Below are 22,407 nucleotides of genomic sequence, written 5' to 3'. Positions count from 1 at the left end.
AAAATGGAAAAGCAAAAGCCTTTTAAATTGTTTGTACCACCAAGATTAAGTAGCAGTCAAGTATCTGCAGTGAAACCTCAGAGTTTGGGAGGAGAGTCTAATTTCTTCAAGGTAAATTTGCATATGAATCTTGATTTGACTATTAACTTCAGGTAAGGAGGCACCATGTATTTTCTTACGGGTGTTATCTTATAATTTTTTTCCCTAGCAAATGTGGCCTGATTTACCCAAGAATTTTAAACAAATTTATTTAAAATTTTATATCCAATTTACTCGACAGTGTTTTATTACCTTCAGGTGTACAATATACTGATTTAACACTTCCATACATCACATAGTGCTTACCACAAGAAGGCTCCTCCTTAATCCCCATCCCCTGTTTTACCCATCTCCCACCCTCCTCCTCTTTGGTAACCATAAGTTAGTACTCTATAGTTAAGAGTCTGTTTCTTGGTTAGTCTCTTTTTTTCCCCTGTGATTGTTTATATTTTTGTTTCTTAGACTTCACATATGAGTAAAATCACATGGTATTTGTCTTTCTCTGCCTGACTTATTTTACTTAGGATAATACACTCTAGCTCCATCCATGTCATTGCAAATGGCAAGATTTCATTCTTTTTTTATGGGTGAGTAATATTCTATCTATAACGTCATCTATAACCATTCATCAGTCGATGGACACTTGAGCTTCTTCCATAGTTTGGCTATTATAAGTAATGCTACAATAAACACAGGGGTCATACATCTTTTCAAATTAGTGTTTTCATAATCTTTGGGTAAATACCCAGTAGGGGAGTTGCTGGATCATAGGGGAGTTGTATTTTGAATTTTCTTTATTTAAAAAATTTTTTTTAGGAACCTCCATACTGTTTTCCAGAGTGGCTGCACCAGTTTGCATTCCTACCAGCAGTGCATGAGGGATCCTTTTTCTCCACAACCTTGTCAATACTTGTAGTTTCTTGTGTTTTTTTCATTTTAGCCATTCTGACAGGTGGGAGGTGATATCTCATTGTGATTTTAATTTGCATTTCTTTGGTGATGAATGATGTCAAGCATCTTTTCACATGTGTGTTGACTATCTGTATATATGTCTTCTTTGGAGAAATGTCTTTCAAGTCTTCTGCCCATTTTTCAATTGAATTATTTTTTGGGTGTTGAATTTTATAAGTTCTTTATATATTTTGGATACTAACCCTTTATTGGATATGTTGTTTGCAAGTATCTTCTCTCATTCAGTAGGTTGTTTAGTTTTATTGATTGTTTCCTTCACTATGCAGAAGCTTTTTATCTTGAAGTCCCAATGGTTCTTTTTTGTTTTTTTTTACTTGACTCAAGTTTCCCTGACTCAGGAGACCTATCTAGAAAAATATGATTATGGCCAGTGTCAGAGAAATTACTGCTTGTGCTATCTTCCAGGATTTTTATTACCCAAGAATTTTCAGTAATATTGCCTGGAATGAATAATGAGCATATGTAATGTTTGTAAGAATCTTTCATTTAAAAAAATAATCACTGGTTCTTTGGAACTCTGGATACATAATAAATCCTGCTTATTTGAATCTTCCCTCTGTCCTTAAATGACTTGAGGCAATTTGTAAGACATATACAATGAAATAGCAAGATACAAAAACATGTTAAAAGAATATTAGGGTCGAGGAAAAAATAAGAAAATTTGGACAAATATGTCAAAATACTGGTAAAAATTAGTGTCTGACTAAGCTTAAAATTTGGCTTTGAGTCACCTGGTTGTGAGGATAAAAAGAGAAATTCACTTATATAATAGAGTTCTTATCAGAAAAGAGGAATTATACCAAATTTCTCAGGTTAAACAGCTTTTACTAATAATTATTTTTAGAATTTCTCTGTGGAGCTTTATATTGGAGATGGAATGAAGCAATGAATATTTCAATTTTATATTCTGTAGAAAAATTCCTATGGCCTCTGTAGCTAATAGTGTAATATTAAGATGCTATTCAGTGAAGACAACTCTCAGTTTTATCAAGGGAAAGATCATGGTGAAATTGAAGAAAACTAATATATTAAGCTACTAATTAGAGTTACTATTATTTTTCTTGAATACTTACAAAGCCTGTATTTTTTTTTTCAATAGCAAAACCACTTGATATTTTAAATATTATTAGATATACCTTAAAGGATTTACAATTGAAGTCATATCTTTAAGCAGATGTATATTACATATATAATTACATATTACACTGCTAGTTATCACAGTGGTTTGGAACAGTGTATTTAAGAACTTCTTTGTATTTCTAGAGTTTCAGCAAATATATTGAAGACGATTTTAGTTTTCCATTTCCAATGACTAATCTCTCCAAAAATGGGGAAAACATTGATTCAGGTAAGAGACTGGAAAAGCAATATATCACTGTATTTAAAAGTATTTTTTACATACACATTGCTAGATATTGAAAATATAAGTATTATTTTGAGAGCCTTGTCATTAAAGTTAGATATAATAATACAATATAAAAAATAAGAGGTTGGCATATTTAATACCAGTTGTCTTTTATCTTGCAGATCCTGCTTTACAAAAAGTTAAGTTTTTGCCCATGCTTGAACAGGTAAGTTAGATAGAAGGTACATAGATATAATCTGTTTAGGTATTGACTTGCTTGTTTGAAAAAGGAAAAAAAATTCTTTAGCTGTTGGATTATTAGTTGTCAGTACTTAATTGCTAGTATTGGGAAACTCTCAACAGAAATATTTTCTTATAGGAAACACTTATTCATTTTTTCAGGTTGATAATTCTGACAGTTGTCACTACCAGGAAGGCCTGAAAGACTCTGATTTTGAGGTCAGAACATTTCCTATCTATATTAAAATTCTTGTAATTGTAGTATCATTTATTGTTATTTATATATGTCTTTCTTTTTGAAGCTTCTAAAGGATTAAAATTTGGCTAATGTTTTAAGTTCTATCTTTTATTTTAAGATTTTTTTTTTATTATTTGACAGAGAAAGCACAGCAGGGGGAATGGGAGGCGGAGGGAGAGGGAGAAGCAGACTTCCTGCTGAGTAGGGAACCCAGTGCAGGGCTCCATCCCAGGACCTGGTATCACTTAATGACTGAGCCACGCAGGCACCCAAGTTCTATTTTTTAAAACCATTACCCCCCTTTGTTTTTCTTTTAAAGTTGCTGAAACACTAGGCTTCTGTATTTTCCTGGGTTATGCAAGCATCCATTCTTTCAGGGAAATTTAACTTTAAACCACAAAGAGCAAGAATAGAAGAGGGGATATGGCTACAATATGTGAAAAGGCTATAAGACTCAAACCACTATTTTACAAAGAATCCTTTAATGAGTATGATTGTTTGGCTCCTTTGTTGTCTAAGGAATTTATAGAATGTGCAGTACTCTTTTTTTTTTTTTTTTTTTTGGTTATAAAAAACATTCTTATGTCACATAGATGTCTATGAGGATTGTTTGGGTGGCTCAGTCAGTTAAGGGTCTGCCTTTGGCTCAAGTCATGATCTCAGGGTCCTGGGATGGAGCCTTGCATGGCATCAGGCTCCCTGCTCAGTGGTCAGTCTGTTTTTCCCTCTGCCCCTCCTCTCCCTTATACTTGCTAGTTCTCTCTTTCTCTGCCCACCCCCACCCCCCAAAAAAAAAGGAAAACAGAAATTCTGGGGCACCTGGGCTGGCTCGGTTGGTAGAACGTGAGATACTTGAGTTCAAAACCCATTTCGAGCATGGAGTCTACTTAAGAAAATTCCATGGCCTGATAAAGTGCTGTATGACTGTTGCTGGATCATAGTATCACAGAATTTAAAAATATGGAAATTATTCATGTATTTTGATAACAAAGAGGTATCAGCAAGCAGAAATCTGTGATTTTAAAAAATATGAACTGGCATTTACCTTATAACGTTGAAATGGGTAATGCAAGAAATCCAGATATAAGCTAAATAAGACCTTAGAATAAATGAAAGCTAGCTCTTTTGTTAGCTATGTTTTTGTCATTGTATTTGAGAATTCATGTCCTCTAGGTAATCTTCAAATTGTATAACCAAAATGTTTTAAGACCATTGTAAAAATTTGTAGATATCATGTAGAATGACTTATTTTAGCTTTTAACCAGCCAGATTCTCTCATTGACTAAAATATTTCCAATATCTGGCTTAGGTATATTTTGGAGGTATTGGATTTTATTCAGTAGTGTATAACTTAGTCAAGTGACCGGTAACTTTAGTAAAGTAGCTAATATAGCTAATAACTTTTAAAGAGTCAATGTAGTTTTCAAGATGCTATTAGGGCATAAATTGAGGAGAGAATTTTTCTCAACTATTAAGATATTATATTACTCACGGATATTTGAAATAGGCAGTGGTAGTTTGTTAATTGTTCAAAATTTTAGTGTAACCACTCTGAAAATCTATTTATCTTAACAGAATTCAGAGCCAATGAGCAGACTATATTCAAAACTGTATAAGGAGGCTGAAAAGATCAAGAAGTGGAAAGTGAATGTAGAATCTGAATTGAAGCAAAAAGAAAATAAGTTGCAAGAAAATAGAAAGATAATTGAAGCACAGCGGAAAGCCATTCAGGAACTACAGGTATAATGAGATTTGGCATTGAAAATGTAGTGTAGATTTTATAATACTTCTATAATAATTCTGTAATACTTTAAAAATAGAGTATTTCTATGATGTGGATTTTAAGGACAGTGTTTTTTGAATTTTTACTGATGCTGTGTTTCAACTTTAGGATGAGCAACAGAGGACAAGTTGCACAAAGCTTTATACAAATGATTAGGGAAAAAATTACTTTAGATAAACATTGCTTTAATGATTCTAATTATAAATTTTTAATTTTAATCCTATTACTGGTGATGATTTGTTTGATATGAATGTCTTTTATTGGAATATGACATTTGTGGATTATATTTGGAACTATTTATCTTCAGCTTTGTGGCTGAGTGAAAGAAAAATGTTGAAAATGCAACATTGGGTTAGGACAAAGATAAAACATTTAAAAATGTTTAGGGAAGATAATATTGCATTAAAATATTGTTGGATATTTTTTGGAGATGATTCAGCAAATTTGATTTTAGAACTGTGAAAGTGAGATCCATATTCTTATAGGAAAATCTATAAGCTGTGACACAAAATAACTTTTTTGTGTGCAAAGAATTCTTAAACTTCTTAGTTAGCAAAGAAATGCTGCTTAATGATTATACTCATGTTTATTTTGCTAATAATCAAAATGTGATGAACCATTCTTTTGTTTTATAAATTAGTTTGAAAATGAAAAAGTAAGTTTGAAATTAGAAGAAGGAATTCAAGAAAATAAAGATTTAATAAAAGAGTAAGTAATAATTTAATTTTTCTTTCTAAATTTATTCCAGATTTATGAAAATGATTTCAAGAAATTTATTGAACTTAAGTTAATATTACATAACAGAATATTATCTGTAGAATTCTACCCGGGTACTGTGGAAGAAGGAAGACATACTTATTTTACATTCTTGTATTTGGCAAACAGTGATCACTGACTAATAATTTCTCACTTATTAAAGTATCAGTCAGGAGAAAGCATTATTTATTATCAAAAGTTATCTGATAACTGTGTCTACAACTGCCTATGTATATTTTCTACCTTTCTGATTGTTGCAACACTTTAGGTGCAATATTTGTAAAATAGTGCTCAATTTCATTATAAGCTAATTCTTACTCTCAAATTCCCGTTTTTGTCAGTGATCTAATGATTCTTCCATTAATGTTAGCTTAAAATCTTTTTTTTTTTTTTTAATTTATTTATTTGACAGAGAGAGATCACAAGTAGACAGAGAGGCAGGCAGAGAGAGGGAGAGGGAAGCAGGCTCACTGCTGAGCAGAGAGCCCGATTTGGGACTCGATCCCAGGGCCCTGAGATCATGACCTGAGCCGAAGGCAGTGACTTAACCCACTGAGCCACCCAGGCGCCCCTGTTAGCTTAAAATCTTAGTTTCATCTTTAGCTTTTCCTTTCCTTTGTTCTCGGCAATAGCTAAGCCTTATTTTACATACTTACTGTCTCTTTCATTTTATATCATATAGAATTTAATAGAAAACTATAGTTTTTATTCATCCATCAAGTAAATATTGGTTAGATTGTAATGTATGGGTCCCTGAAGAGTACAAAATTTATTTATTCCTACATGTTTAAGTTAAACATCATGGCTTTAGAAGACCTATCACTTTGTCAGTGAAGTTGCTGATAAAGGAAAAAGGCTCTTAAAACAGATTGTTTTAGTCCAGTTGAAAGATAACCTGTGGGGGTGCTTGTCTGGCTTAGTTGGAAGAGCTTGTGACTAGATCTCAGGGTAGTGAGTTTGAGCCTAATATTGGAGTTAGAGATTACTTAATTAAAAAAAGACAACCTATGACTTCCCAGATAAAAAATTAAATGCTAAACCTTAATTTTTTTTTTTTTTTTTTTTTTTTTTTTAGTTTATGTTTTCTATTTATTTATTTTTTTTTCAGCGTAACAGTATTCATTCTTTTTGCACAACACCCAGTGCTCCATGCAAAACGTGCCCTCCCCATCACCCACCACCTGTTCCCCCAACCTCCCACCCCTGACCCTTCAAAACCCTCAGGTTGTTTTTCAGAGTCCATAGTCTCTTATGGTTCGCCTCCCCTCCCCAATGTCCATAGCCCCCTCCCCCTCTCCCAATCCCACCTCCCCCCAGCAACCCCCAGTTTGTTTTGTGAGATTAAGAGTCATTTATGGTTTGTCTCCCTCCCAATCCCATCTTGATTTTTTCCCTGACTGAGGTTTGGTTATTAGGGAAAAGGGAGAGAGAAGAGAAAGTTTCTAACATTGTATGCCTATTGTATACTTGGTACTTATGTTCACTTTTGCATAGGTATGTGCTTGAGTTTCTGTAGTATCTTATAGAACATCTAAAGCCCACTGTAGCTCTAATACCAGTATTTGGTAGTTTATGAGCTTTCTTAAGATTGCTGCTGCCTCCATTGATGAACAGTTGAATTTTTGCTAATACCGTGACTGTTTAGTTACATAGTATACTGTAAGGTAGTGAATGTGACATAATATATAATTTATGCCATTTTTTTGAGGTGAGAGGGAGTGCATTTATTCTGGGCATGATTTCCTTCTATTTCGGTTTTGGTTGTATATCCATTTAGGCCTCAAATACTGAATTGTCAATTGTCATCTGAAGGAAACTAACATTTAAGTAAGAGCTTTGTCAAAATATAGGTGAGAAACAAAGTTGCACTTAAGGTAGAGCGACTTGATTATTGGATGACAGATTTAATATAAAGTTGCTCAGGACCAGCTCCTTCACTGATGATTTTCTAAAAGGGATGTAGATTTGAAAGAGAATTTTGGTATTTCAAAACCATATGCTTGGCCTGTAATAGAAGTTTGAGAGGGAATGAATACTTTGGTTTATTGACATTTTTGAGCAGGAAAAGAGTTTTGAGATAATTTAGATAATTTTGGAGGCTTTTTTTTTGAATGGAGCAAGACCTTATATGTGATCTGATTTCCACCATTAGATGTAGTAATAGTCTCAATTTTCAGATTTCATTAGTGAAACCTGAAGCATCTATAATTACATATTTTCAGAAATAACCTTAAAAAGCAACATTTGATTTTTGTTAGACTCCTACCTGGGATTTGTTTAAATAATTTGATGAATTAAACCTGTCAAGCCCTGTTGCACACATGTGATGGTGGTTGTCATCAGAGAAGGCTTTCTAAAGATGAGGAGGTTAGAAGGATGAATAGGAGTTAGCCAGGAGGAGAATTAGAGGTTTCTACTTTAGCATTTCATGACATGCTAAGGAGTTTTGATTTTTATGTTGGAGTGGAGATGGAAGATAGGGTTTGCAGAGGAGCGGGCTGAAAAAAGGCTGAGTGGTTATAGTTATGGCTCCGTTCAACAAGAACAGCATTAAGTATAATTTAAAATCTTGTGTATCCAGTTAAGATTTCATTTTGAAAAAGGATTTTAGTTCTAGGGGAAAAAAAGTTTGAAAATTGCTGCAGATAGCCATTTGGAAGCCAGTGAAGAGTTTTAAGAATTCTAAAACTGAGACACTGTAGGAACATAGTAGACTTGAATAAATGCTTTTTTGATTGGATGATTGCTTGTATATGGAGTATATGGCTGGTTTTTTGTCAGGGTGTGCTGTTCAAATAGTCTTTGTGGTTTAGGGAACATATTGGTAAAGGTACTTTTGTGTTCTACCCCTCACCATAAATTAACAGGAAAAGGCTGAAATTTTTTTCAAATTGTAATTGAAGAATTAGAGTTATGGTCACTTGTTTTCATTTTTACAAAACCAGTAACAAAAAAGTCCCTCTCTAAACTGAGGGTTTTGGAGGAAAGGGGGTTGGGGGGTTATGTGAACCTGGCGGTAGGTATTAAGGAGAGCATGTATTGCATGGAGCACTGGGTGTGGTACATAAACAATGAATCTTGGAACACTGAAGAAAAAATAAAATTACCAAAAAAAAGTCCATCTCTAGACCAGTGGTTCTTAAATTTTAGCAAACATCAGAATTAACTGCAGAGCTTATTAAAATATATACTATTGTCCTCTGCTCCCCTACCAGAATTTCTGATTCAGTGGAGTAGGGCTTCAGAATTTGAGCTTTTAACAAGTGATGTGGATGTTGCTGGTTCAAGGATCATACTTTGGGAACTACTACTCTGTGCTGGAGAATAGTCATAGGCTTTGAAAACCAAACCAAACCACCCTTTCTCTGACTGGCTTATTTCACTTAACATTATACCCTCTAGATCTATCCATGTTGTTGCAAATTGCAAAATTTCATTCTTTTTTGTGGCCAAGTAATATTCTAGTGTGTGTGTGTGTGTGTGTGTGTGTGTGTGTGTGTGTGTATGTATCACACACACATCTTTTTTATTCATTCATCCTATCCATGGATACTTGGGCTGCTTCCATAATTTGGCTATTGTATATGATCCTGCAATAGGAGTGCAAATATCCCTTCAAATTAGTGTTTTCATATTCTTTGGGTGAATATCCAATAGTGTGATTACCAGATCATAGGGTAGTTCTACTTTTAATTTTTTGAGCAACTTCCATACTGTATTCCATAGTGGCTTCACCAATCTGAATTTCCATAGTGTAGGAGTAATCCTCTTTCTTCATATTAGATGGTTGGAACTTTCATCCCCCTTATGGAGGGGAGAGGGTTTGGAGGTTGAATCAGTCATCAATGACCAATGATTTAATCAGTCACAATTATGTAACTAAGCCTCCTGTAAGAACACAAGAGGACCAGGTTTGGAAAACTTCCAGCTTGGTGAAGAGATTTGGGGAGAGTGGTGAGCTGAGAGAGCATAGAAGCTCCACACCCCTTCCCCATGCTTTGCTTTATGCATCTCTTCTATCTGGCTATTCCTGAGTTATATTCTTTTATAATAAACTAGTGATCTAGCAAGTAAATCGTTTGAGTTCAGTGAACTGCTCCAGCAAATTAATAAAATACAAGGAACATCAGATTTCTAGGTAGTCTGTCAGAGATTCAGGTAACAATCTGATCTTGTGCCTGCTGTCTGACAACTAAGGAGTGAGTCATGAGATCTTTTGATTTATAGCTAGTTGGACAGAAATACAGGTAAAACCTGGGCTTGCAACTGGTATCTTAAATGGGTTAGGGGGACAGCAGTTGTGTAGGACTGAACCCTTAACCTGTAGAATCTGAGACTATCTCCAGGTAGATAGTATCATAATTGCATTGAATTATGGGACTTCCAGCTGGTGTCCCAAGACTTGCTTGTTGGTGTAGGGAACCTCCCTTCCCACATTGAAATTGGTATCAGGACCTATTTAGGTAGTGTGGACATTTTAATGAATTCTTCTAATCCATGAGCATGGACTATCTTTTCATTTATTCATGTCTTCAGTTTCTTTCATTAATGTATTACAGTTTTTAGTGTACAGGTCTTTCACCTCCTTGGTTAAATTTAATCCTAGGTATTTTATTCTTTTTGGTGCAGTTGTAAGTGGGGTTGTTTTCTTAATTTTTCCTTCAGCTGGTTCATTATTAGTGTGCAGAAATGCAACTGATTTTTGTGTATTGATTTCTTATCCTGCAAACTTTACTGAATTTGTTTTATTCTGATAGTTTTTTGGTGGAGTCTTTAGGTTTTTATATATATGATATGTCATCTGCAGATAGTGAGAGTTTCACTTCTTCCTTTCCAATTTGGATTACTTTATTTTCTTGCCTAATTGCTCTGACTAAGCCTTTCAACAACACAATGTTGAATAAAAGTGGTGAGAAGTAGGCATTCTTGTCTTGTTCCTTATCTTGGAGGAAAACCTTTTAGCTTTTTATCTTTTACTGTTTATTATGAGGTTAGCTGTGGACTTGTCATATATGGCCTTTATTATGTTGAGGTACATTCCTTTTATACCTACTTTGTTGAGAGTTTTTATCATAAATGGATATTGAATTTTATTAATTGCTTTATCTGCATCTATTGAGATGATCAGAGGTCTTATTATTCATGTAATGAAAAGCTAGTCAGAAAATTACCTGTTTTAATGTTTTAAGGGTAAGACAGATTATTTCTTTTTTTTCTTTAAAGATTTAATTTATTTTTTGACAGAGAGAGAGAGACCACAAGTAGGCAAAGCAGCAGGCAGAGAGAAAGAGAGAAGCAGGCTCTCTGCCGAGCAGAGAGCCCAACATGGGGCTCGATCCCAAGACCCTGAGAACATGACCTGAGCTGAAGGCAGAGGCTTAACCCACTGAGCCACCCAGGTGCCCCAAGACAGATTATTTCAGAGGCAGTTAGTAAATGAAAAGCTCAACCCTTTTTTCCTATTTTTTTTTTCCCTTAGGCAAAATCTGGAAATATTTACTGAAATGTTATTGTTAGCTACTTGGGTAGAAAGTTCTTAAGGAATTAGTCTTTTTACTTTTGAAGGGAGGAAGTTACTAAATCATCTTTGCTAATAGTACAGTCAACCCATTTTTTTCATATAATCATTTATGAGTGATGTGATATATGTGTGTGTGTGTATATATATGTGTGTGTATATATATATAAATATAAGAATTTCCTTAAAAATTGAAACAATGTTTCATAACTTTTAAGTATGTATTTGCTTTGAGATCAGATTACACTTAGGGAGATTTTTGCTTTCTTTCAGGAATAATGCTACAAGGCATTTGTGTAATTTGCTCAAGGAAACCTGTGCCAGATCTGCAGAAAAGACAAAGAAATGTAAATATACTTACTGTTTTATGTTATTTTTTAAAATCAATTTATTCTTGTAATGGTGGGGGTAGAGAAGGGAAGATACTGTTTTTTCACTTTTTAGAACCAACTTTGATTTGAACAAGTTATACGTGCCTCATACGTTTTCTTTGCATAAGTAATAATTTGATTCTCAGTTCTTTGAGTTTTGAAAGCTCAAAGTGTTCTGAAAGATAATATATTTCAAAAGATACATACCTAGACATGACATTTGTAGTTCTTACTTCAGTTAAAACATGATCTTGAGACTAACTTTCTCTTCTTCTGGAACAACTAGCAAATTGAATCGATATATAGCTATGTTTATAATAGATAATACTGGTAGAAAAAAAAATACTGGTAGAAGACTATGTTGAAGGCATAGTACTTAAGAATAAACAGTATTTATTTCCAGTCTAAATAGAATTCTCAACTTTCTCCTAAAGAAAGAAACATGCTTTTAAAGTATTTTACAAAGGCTGTGGTATGTGTGTGTGTGTGTATGTGTATGTATATGAAAGTATACATTTTCATTTTAGTATTTTTATTTTAGTTGTATGAATTTTTTTCATTTTGATGAAAAACATAAAAATCTTATTTAAAAAATAACTGTTTTATCTTTGTTATTAATTTGACACTAGCTCTACATTGTTTCTGCCAAGAATCTATTAAGAAATACTGTGTACCTGCTTTCCCAGGATAGCTTGTATTTTTCTTAGTTACAAGTTTAATATCACATAGCTTACTGCATACAGGCTTGGGCTTAAGAGTAGACAGCTTATGCTCAAATTCAAACTTTCAGTTGCTATCTACTTGACCTTGAATAAGTTTTATAATCTCTCTGATCCACTGCTTATTGATTAATGAAGTGACTCTTAGTGTTGTTTTGAGAATTAATAAATATAAATTGCCTAGAGCAGTACAAAGTGCTCAATGTTAGCTATTCTTCTTCTTCTTATTATTTCTAGTATGCACAATTGCTAGCGTTTTTTATTCTTGGTCCCTGTTTATGGTACTTTGTTTTTGGAACTATAAAGACTTACCAGAATGTAGTGTACCACTACCAGCTCCTCCATTAAATCATCCTGTTTACTCAGCTTTCAATATTAGCTTTTCCCATGTAGGTATAAAAAGTCATAAAAAGTATACAGATGGGGTGGGTGGGATCATGTATTCGCTACTTTGCAGAAAATGAACTGGTCCATGGAGGCAAGGCTATTAGTTTTTTTTTTCCTCTGTTTAGTTTTATGCTAAGTCAGATCAGATGGTGGGAAAGGTTTGAAGAACCTTAACAAAATTTTTAGGTACTCTCTTAAATGAACCAATGACCATATCTTCATGAGACATGTAGATAGTTTTTCTTAAAGTCTTTAGGGGTGCCTGGGTGCCTTAGTCAGTTAAACATCTGACTCTTGATTTTGGCTTAGGTCACGATCTCAGGATTGTGAGATCGAGCCCCATGTTGGACTTTGTGCTGGGTGTAGTGCATGGTTAAACTTCTCTCCCCCGCCCTTCTTTCTCTCAACAAAAAAAGTCTTTATAGTTATTGATGTAAATTCCATCTAGATTCTTGCCTTAAGTCTTTCCTTTTGCTCTTGTGATTTCTCTGTCTTATTTATTTATTCACCAGTTTTTAAAAAAAGATTTATTTATTTATTGGGGGAGGGGAAAGAGAGAGAGAGAAGTGCAGAGGGAGAGGATCCTAAAGTGGATTCCTTGCTGAGTGCAGAGCCCGACATGGGGCTTGATCCTATGATCCATTTGATCACTACCTGAGGTGAAGTTTGCTTAGCTGACTGAGCCACCCAATTACCCTTCATTCGCCAGTTTTTATTTTTTTTATTTATAAAGATTTTATTTATTTGTCAGAGAGAGAGAGAGGGAGAGTGCGCACAAGCTGGGGGAGCAGGAGGCAGAGGGAGAAGCAAGCCCTCCACTAAGCTGGGAACCCAATGCTGGATTGGATCCCTGGATCCGGGGATCATGACCTAAGCTGAAGGCAGACACTTGAGCTACTGAGCCACTCAGGTGTCCCACCAGTTTTTATTTTTATTTCTTTATTTTCTAATATTTTATTCATTTGTGAGAGAGAGCACACTTGTGTGGGTGTGAGCCAGGAGAGGGGCTGAGGCAGAGGCAGAAGGAGAGGGAGAAGCAGACTCTCCGCTGAGCCTGGAACCTGAGGTGGGGCTTAATCTCAGCACCCTGAGACCATCACCTGAGCCAAAGGCAGATGCTTCATCAACTGAGCCACCCAGGCACCCCTCATTCACCAGTTTTTAAAGTGCCTACTTCGTGTCATGAAATGTTCTGAATGCTGAAGGAAACAGCAGTGAATAATTTCTGCTCTAAAGGAGTATGCATCCTCATGGAGGCATAGAGACCATACGTAAATAAAATATATGTATGGTGATGGTAACTGCTTAAAGAGAGAGTATTTTGGGATAGGGTGGTTGAGGAAGTATTTTAGTATCCCTAATAAGTGAGGGAGTGAGCCATGTAGCTATTTTGGGAAATAGTAAGTGCAAAGTCCCTTAGATGAAAGCCTGTTTTATCTTTTCAAGTCAATGAGGCTACTGTGCTGTACCTTTTGATATTTCTGCATTGTGTTTATTTTTTAATCTTTTTTCTTGTGCACCATTCAGGAAAATGTCTTTTAATCTGTCTTCCAGTACATCAATTCTCTATTTAGCTATTTCTAGTCTGTTTCTCTCTCTTTCTCTCTTTTTTTCTAGTCTATTTTTGAATTTGTCAGTTGAGGTCTTATTTTCTGTTAATGCATTTTTCTGATTTTGTAAATACTAGCTGGTTTTTAAAATATCTGTAATGTTACTTTTTTTAATTTTTAAATTTAATTATATTTTTAAAGATTTTATTTATTTAAGAGAGGGAGAGAGTGCCAGCACAAGTTGGGGCAGCAGCAGAGGAGAGGGAGAAGCAGACTCCCCACTGAATAGGGAGCCTAACACGGGATTCAGTCCTAGGACTCTGGGATCATGACCTGAGCTAAAGGCAGACACTTAACAAACTGGGCCACCCAGGTGCCCTGTAATGTCACTTCTTAGACTTTCCAGTTTGTTGCTGAAATTTTAAAAAATCGACATATAGTTGACAGACAATGTTATGTTAGTTTCAGGTGTATAACATACTGATTTGATAGGTCTGTATATAATGCTATGCTCACCATTAGTGTTCTTTGCTGAAATTTTTAAGTTCATCTTTTTATCTCTATGAACATAGTAAACATTTTATTAAGATTTTAATAAAGTTTATTTAAGAGGTCTATTTCTGGTCAGTTCTATGGATTCTAGAGGTTTGTGTACTTCATTATCTTTGGTTATTTGCTTGAGACGTAGAATGATGTCACATTTTCCTAGTTCTTTGTATGTTGAACAGTTTTGGATTTTATCTTGGAGACTTTGAAATTATGATGTTGTAAGATTCTGGGTCCTTTTAAAATCTCCAGGAGAATGTTTAAGTTTTTAGCAGTCATCTCAGGTTCAGAACACAAATTTTTTTTATTTTTCAGACCATAAATTTTATCTTGCTTTTTGTGTGCTGGGTTCTAATATCAGTTCAGTTTTCAAAGTCTTTGCTATGCTGCTCTGGCTCTATTTCTTGTATGCTCCACTCAAGATTAGGTCTGGGATATGAATAGTAATTTATATTAGAGTTCAGTTTTCAAAGACTTTGCTGTATTTGTTTTGGATCTGTCTTGTATATGTATGTTCTCCCTTTATCCCATGGGACTTGTGCCAATTCATGCACATAATTAGGTAATCCTCTTTTGGAGCTGTCTCTAAGATTGCCCCCTCATGTTCAACCTTACAGGGCCTCATTTCCCCTGTCCTTTTGCTAGAAATACAGAGTTTCTCTTGTGGTTTTTGTTTGTCCCTGCCGCAGCTCCACTACAAGAGCTATTCTGGACAGGGCTATGAGAGGAATAAAAAAAAAAAATCAGGATTTCCTTTTACTGCTCATGTTTCCTGTTACAGTTTTGTTTGGGCCTTATACTTTAGCTAATACTAGGAGGGGAGATGGAAAAAAACTAAACAGGAAACTTACCTTCGCATGAGTCACTTCTTCAAGATTTTACTTTTTTCCCCTAATCTACCTGCCTTTGCTTTCTTTTCAGAGTCCTGAAGTAGTAGTTTTATGTATTTCATTCAGAGATTTTAGTTGTAAGTAGTGGGAGAGAAAGGCTATAGTGGGATTACTTTGTCTTGACTCTCACTGGAATCTGGCTTAGTGTTTTTGAATTATAATCCTCAATCTATTCTTGGCCTGATGATTCATCATTATATTTTTAGATCTTTGATTCTTTTAAGAAATAAAAAAGATCCTCCAGATTTTTGTCTTCAGCAGGAAGGTTGGTCTGAATTACTTAGCCATTACCAGAAAACAGAGTCCTTGATGCTTTTCTAAAATATAGATCAAATCGTGTCACTGTCTAATTCTTTTAATGACTTTCCAGAATTTCGTGGATAGCATGGTATTTGCTACTTCCCTCCACCTTGCCAAATGTTTCACCACATGCCCCATATACACAGGCTCATGGAGAACTACTTGTTACTCCCTAAACAGATTATGCTTCTGAGATTTTGCATATTTTTTTTATTGGCTGATCCTCTTTATTCATCTCATTACCTCTTACTTGTCCTTCAAAATTCAGAATAAATATTGCTACTTGGGAAGTATTCCCTAATTTTGGAGTCTGATTTAAATGCTGCTTCTTTTACTTAGTACCCTTAGTATACCTTTACCATGTATTTATGAATTCCTTCAACAAATATTTATGGAGTGCCTAGTGCATGCTAGACATCTCCTGCAGCTTAAAGGCAAGGGATAATATCTTGATTCAGGATAGTCAACATTTTAGAAAATGTCTTTCACGATAGTAGGCAATAAATTAATGAGTTAATGAATAAATCTGTTCTTAGATGTACTTATAAAAACCCCTTTGTTTTAGTGTATTTTTGGTGATTGTTTAAAAAAATCCTTTAAATGTTATCTTGTACACAATATAAAACTATTTTTAATTCTTCAGCCTGCCATTTGAAGTACTGTATAAACTATTTTGTAGACTTTGTAACCTAAATTAGTTGGTGTTGGGAAGGACTTAAAAGCTTTTGTAATCTACTTACATTTCCATTGATTTACTTTCCTTTGTAGCATGTCTGATCAAGAGGTAGTCTTCCTTATGTTTGAATATATTCAGTGATGGAATCACACAAACCTCAAGATTGTTATTTAAGAATAGTTCTTATTTTTATATTGAGCTGAAGTCTCTACAGAGTTTCTCCTATTTTACTGTAATTCTCCTTAGACCATATGGGAAATCTAGGCCACTTTTTTATGTGCTATCTCTTTAGATCTTTAAAGCTGGCTTCTTGTCCTTTTTGAATCTTGTCTTCTTTAGCCTAGACATTTCAAGATTCTTCAGTACTTTTGTTATTTTTGCTGACCTGTTGAACATCTTTTTTATGGAGTCCAGATCTGTATGAATTCCTCGTATCAGAGATCATATGATAATTGTCTTTCTCTGATTGACTTATTTTGCTCAGCCTAATACCCTCTAGTTCCATCTACATCATTGGAAATGGCAAGATTTCATTTCTTTTGTTGGCTACATAGTAGTATTCCATTGTATATATATATACCACCTCTTCTTTATCCATTCATCTGTTGATGGACATCTAGGTTCTTTCCATAGTTTGGCTGTTGTGGATATTGTTGCTATAAACATTCGGGTGCACGTGCCTCTTCGGATCACTACATTCATATTTTTAGGGTAAATACCCAGTAGGGTGACTGCTGGGTCATAGGGTAGCTCTATTTTCAACTTTTTGAGGAATCTCCATGCTGTTTTCCAGAGTGGCTGCACCAGCTTGCATTCCCACCAACAGTGTAGGAGGGTTCCCCTTTCTTGCATCCTTGCCAGCATCTGTGTTTCCTGAGTTGTTAATTTTAGCCATTCTGACTGGCATGAGGTTGTATTTCATTGTGGTTTTGATTTGTGTTTCCCTGATGCTGAGTGATGTGGAGCACTTTTTCATGTGTCTCTTAGCCATTTGGAGGTCTTCTTTGCAGAAATGTCTATTCATGTCTTCTGCCCATTTCTTGATTGGATTATTTTGTTGTTTGGATGTTGAGTTTGGTAAGTTCTTTATAGATTTTAGATACTAGCCCTTTATCTGACATTGCATTTGCAAATATCCTCTCTCATTCTGTTAGTTGTCTTTTGGTTTTGTGGACTCTTTCCTTTGCTGTGCAAAACCTTTGATCTTGATGAAATCCCAATAGTTCATTTTTGCCCTTGCTTCCCTTGCCTTTGGCTATGTTTTGAGGAAGAAGTTGCTGCGGCTGAGGTTGAAGAGTTTGCTACCTGTGTTCTCCTCAAGGATTTTGATGGATTCCTTTCTCACACTGAGGTCCTTCATCCATTTTGAGTCTATTTTTGTGTGTGGTGTAAGGACATCGTCCAGTTTCATTTTTCTGCATGTGGCTGTCCAATTTTCCCAGCACAATTTGTTGAAGAGGCCGTCTTTTTTCCACTGGACAGTCTTTCCTGCTTTGTCGAAGATTAGTTGACCATAGTGTTGAGGGTCTATTTCTGGACTCTCTTTTCTGTTCCATTGATGTAAGGTGTCTGTTTTTGTGCCAGTACCATACTGTCTTGATGGTTACAGCTTTGTAATAGAGCTTGAAGTCTTGAATTGTGATGCCACCAACTTTGGGTTTCTTTTTCAACATTCCTCTGACTAGTCAGGGTCTTTTCTGGTTCCATATAAATTTCAGGATTATTTGTTCCATTTCTTTGAAAAAAAATTGATGGTATTTTGATAAGGATTGCATTAAATATGTAGATTGCTCTAGGTAGCATAAGCAGTTTCACAGTATTTGTTCTTCCAATCTATGAGCATGGAACGTTTTTCTATTTCTTTGTGTCTTCCTGAATTTCTTTACTGAGTACTTTATAGTTTTCTGAGTATAGATTCTCAGCCTCTTTGGTTAGGTTTATTCCTAGGTATCTTATGGTTTGGGGAGCAATTGCAAATGGGATCAACTCCTTAATTTCTCTTTCTTCTGTCTTGCTGTTGGTGTATAGAAATGCAACTGGTTTCTGTGCATTGATTTTATATCCTGACACTTTACTGAATTCCTGTATTGAGTTCTAGCAGTTTTCGTGTGGAGGTTTTTGGGTTTTCCACATAAAGTATCATATCATCACAAAGAGTGAGAGTTTGAGGACTTCTTTGCCAATTCAGATGCCTTTTATGTCTTTTTGTTGTCTGATTGCTGAGGCTAGGACTTCTCGTACTATGTTGAATAGCAGTGGTGATAATGGACATCCCTGCTGTGTTCCTGACCTGAGGGGAAAAGCTCTCAGTTTTTCCCCATTGAGAATGATATTTGCTGTGGGTTTTTTGTAGATGGCTTTGATGATATCGAGGTACGGACCCTCTATCCCTACATTTTGACGAGTTTTGATCAAGAAAGGATGCTGTACTTTGTCAAATACTTTTTCAGCATCTATTGAGAGTATCATACGGTTCTTGTTCTTTTTTTTTTTAATCAATGTATTGTATCACATTGATTTGTGGATGTTGAACCAAACTTGCATCCCAGGAATAAATTCCACTTGGTCGTGGAGAATAATCCTTTTAATGGACTGTTGGGTCCTATTGGCTAGTACTTGGTGAGAATTTTTGCATCTGTGTTCATCAAGGATATTGGTTTGTAACTCTATTTTTTGGTTGGGTCTTTGGTTTTGGAATCAACATGATGCTGGCCTCATAAAATGAGTTTGGAAGTTTTCCTTCCATTTCTATTTTTTTGGAGCAGTTTCAGGAGAATAAATATGTATTCTTCTTTAAATGTTTTGTAGAATTCCCTTGGGAAGCCATCTGGTCCTGGGCTCTTGTTGGGAGATTTTTGATGACTTTCAATCTCCTTACTGGTTATGGGTCTGTTCAGGTTTTCTATTTCTTTCTGGTTCAGTTTTGGTAGTTTATAGGTCTCTAGGAATGCATCCATTTCTTCCAGATTGCTAAATTTGCTGGCATACAGTTGCTCATAATATGTTCTTAAAATTGTTTGTATTTCTTTGATATTGGTTGTGATCTCTTATCTTTCATTCATGATTTTTTAAACTTGGGTCCTTTCTCTTTAGAAGAAACTTAATAAATTTGAGAATTTCCCCCCTTCTCCTGTGATTCTATCTAAATTTGTGGGTTCCTATATAATACCATGTGGTAGAGAAGGACATTTGTTTTTCACTCATCTTCCATTGAGGTTTTCATTGTTTCAATTAGTATTCAGTAACTGGTGCACTTAGATTGTTGCTGAGTTTTCCCTCATTTCTGTTCTTGGCCCATTCAGGTCTGCTGATTCTCAGTTCTTTATCGCACTATGCTCAGCCACACAGAGTATTGGGACAAGGGAAATTGAAATGATCTAAGACCCTATCTGTCTAGATATATTTCAGTCATTTCTTCTCAGGTTTTGTCATCTTCCTAGAGCCCTACTAAAGACAAAAAACCAAAAACAAATGAACAACAACAACAACAACAACAACAACAACAGCAGCAGCAGCAGCAAAAAACAGCACAGTCTCATTCTGCCCTTGGTTTGCCCAAACTATCTGGGGTTTTCATGGTCCTCAACCCTGAGGTTTAGTCTGATTAGTGTAGAGGGCTCTCGAACCTCCTTTTTAAAAAAAAAAAAAAAGATTTTATTTCCTTATTTGACAGACAGAGATCACAAGTGGACAGAGAGACAGGCAGAGAGAGGTGGGGAAGCAGACTCCCTGCTGAGCAGAGAGCCCGACGCGGGGCTCGATCCCAGGACCCTGAGATCATGACCTGAGCAGAAGGCAGAGGCTTAACCCACTGAGCCACCCAGGCGTCCTAGAACCTCTTTTTAAGTATCTGCCAGAACCTGATAAGCTCTCTTAGCTTCCCCTTTTATTTTTTATTTTTAAAAAAGATTTATTTATTTATTAGAGAGAGAAAGAGTGTGCATGAGTGGGAGGGGCAGAGGGAGAGAGAATCTCAAGCAGACTCTAAGTTTGGAGGCCGACTTGAGGCTTGATTCCAGTACCCTGAGATTGTGACCTGAACTGAAACCAAAAGTCGGATGCTCAACCAGCTGCACCACTACCCAGACACGTTAGCTTCCCCCTTTAAAGTCCTCTTCCCACACATTACTAAATATTTCTTTGGTGTAGACGTTAAGAACATTCGTTCTGACTCATATATTTAAAAAATCTATAGTTTATGTTCTGAATCCTTCCCCTAACCCCCAACATTGTTATTTTGAAACCCAAAGATATTTTTTTCTTTGTTTTTGGTAAAATCATCTCTTCTTTAAGGCAGCAAATGCTGAAAGATCTAGTTGCCTGGACTGGGGAAAAATAAGTGGGGAGGGGGAAGTCTGGAGGTGAGGAGGAGAGGGAGGGAAGGTAGTAGGGAGAAGGTAGTGACGTAGGGGGTAGGGAGATAGGTAAATAGAGCAATGGATAGATATCAAGAAGAAAAATGAAAAATGTAGGGTTATATTTTTACAGTACTACACATCACCACATTGAAACACTCAGCTGTTCGAGGCCCTTTGTGCTACCTATAGGACCTTGCTTCTGACAAATGTAAGGCATGTCTATACCCATTTATTTTCTTTTCTGTAGTTTTACTTATCCAATTTCCAGGACTCTCCTATTAGAAAAATGGCTGGAGGGTATTTTAAAAGTACTGATGCTATTAGCAATGGGAAGATGGGAGATGTTGGCAATAGAATGCAGTTCTTTGGCACAAATAGTTTCTGAGGAATAGAGATGTGTTGCAAAATGTGTTAGGTAATGAATGAAACAAAATAGAGAAGTATCAACTATCTTTTTGTTCAAATGCTGATATGTTCTGCCTTTATTTTCTTTCTTTTTTTTTTTTAAAGATTTTATTTGACAGGCAGAGATCACAAGTAGGCAGAGAGGCAGGCAGAGAGAGGAGGAAGCAGGCTCCCCACTGAGCAGAGAGCCCGACGGGCTCCATCCCAGGACCCCGAGATCATGACCTGAGCCGAAGGCAGAGGCTCTAACCCACTGAGCCACCCAGGTGTCCCTGCCTTTATTTTCTTAAATTTCTAGCCCTTTAATATTCAGATAAAAAATGGTTCAGTTCCTGTTTCACATGCTATAAGTTCAGAGCACTCTCCATTATTTTTGAGAGGTTTAGATACCTATATTCTTAAGTTAGCTCATGTACCCTCTTTTTGGTTATTTGGATTCTCATTTACAGTTGAATCTATCATAACTTCTGTGTTCTTGTTTATGGCTTGTTATTGAGAATGTGTGACTAGTACCCTCTTTAAATTTAATGTGCTTTGGGGCGCCTGGGTGGCTCAGTTAGTTGAGCATCCAACTCTTTTTTTTTTTTTTTTTTAGTTTCTTTATGTGTTTTATATGTGCATGTATATATAATATTGCACAAATGCATACACAGTACATAATTTTTGCATATGTGTGTATGTGTATATACATTTTAAATTTTTTTCTTTTTTTTTTTCTTTGTTTATTTACAGCATAACAGTGTTCATTGTTTTGGCATCACACCCAGTGCTCCATGCAGTACGTGCCCTCCCTATTACCCACCACCTTGTTCCTCAACCTCCCACCCCCCCACCCCTTCAAAACCCTCTGGTTGTTTTTCAGAGTCCATAGTCTCTCATGGTTCATCTCCCCTTCCAGTTTCCCTCAACTCCCTCTCCTCTCCATCTCCCCATGTCCTCCATGTTATTTGTTATGCTCCACAAATAAGTGAGACCATGTGATACTTGACTCTCTCTGCTTGACTTATTTCACTCAGCATAATCTCTTCCAGTCCCGTCCATGTTGCTACAAAAGTTGGGTATTCATCCTTTCTGATGGAGGCATAATACTCCATTGTGTATATGGACCACATCTTCCTTATCCATTCATCCGTTGAAGGGCATCTTGGTTCTTTCCACAGTTTGGCGACCGTAGCCATTGCTGCAATAAACATCGGGGTACAGATGGCCCTTCTTTTCACTACATCTGTATCTTTGGGGTAAATACCCAGTAGTGCAATTGCAGGGTCATAGGGAAGCTCTATTTTTAATTTCTTGAGGAATCTCCACACTGTT

General features: G+C 35.8%; 1 protein-coding gene across 1 annotated transcript in view; it reads left to right on the top strand.

The window, feature by feature from the left end:
• The first annotated feature begins 3 nt into the window (after nt 1–3).
• The window catches only part of SYCP1 (synaptonemal complex protein 1), a 145,204-nt gene continuing 122,800 nt past the window's right edge, over nt 4–22,407 (top strand). Inside the window, exons 1-7 of the mRNA XM_045998046.1 lie at nt 4–111; nt 2,275–2,359; nt 2,539–2,582; nt 2,759–2,815; nt 4,410–4,574; nt 5,258–5,325; nt 11,165–11,238. Coding sequence (XP_045854002.1) covers nt 4–111; nt 2,275–2,359; nt 2,539–2,582; nt 2,759–2,815; nt 4,410–4,574; nt 5,258–5,325; nt 11,165–11,238 — 601 coding nt within the window. The remainder of the gene's footprint in view (nt 112–2,274; nt 2,360–2,538; nt 2,583–2,758; nt 2,816–4,409; nt 4,575–5,257; nt 5,326–11,164; nt 11,239–22,407) is intronic.

This window comes from Meles meles, chromosome 1 (assembly GCF_922984935.1).
Source record: "Meles meles chromosome 1, mMelMel3.1 paternal haplotype, whole genome shotgun sequence".
Taxonomy (NCBI): domain Eukaryota; kingdom Metazoa; phylum Chordata; class Mammalia; order Carnivora; family Mustelidae; genus Meles; species Meles meles.
Note: the sequence above shows the minus strand (reverse complement) of the source record. Positions and strands in the feature narration are given on the sequence as shown.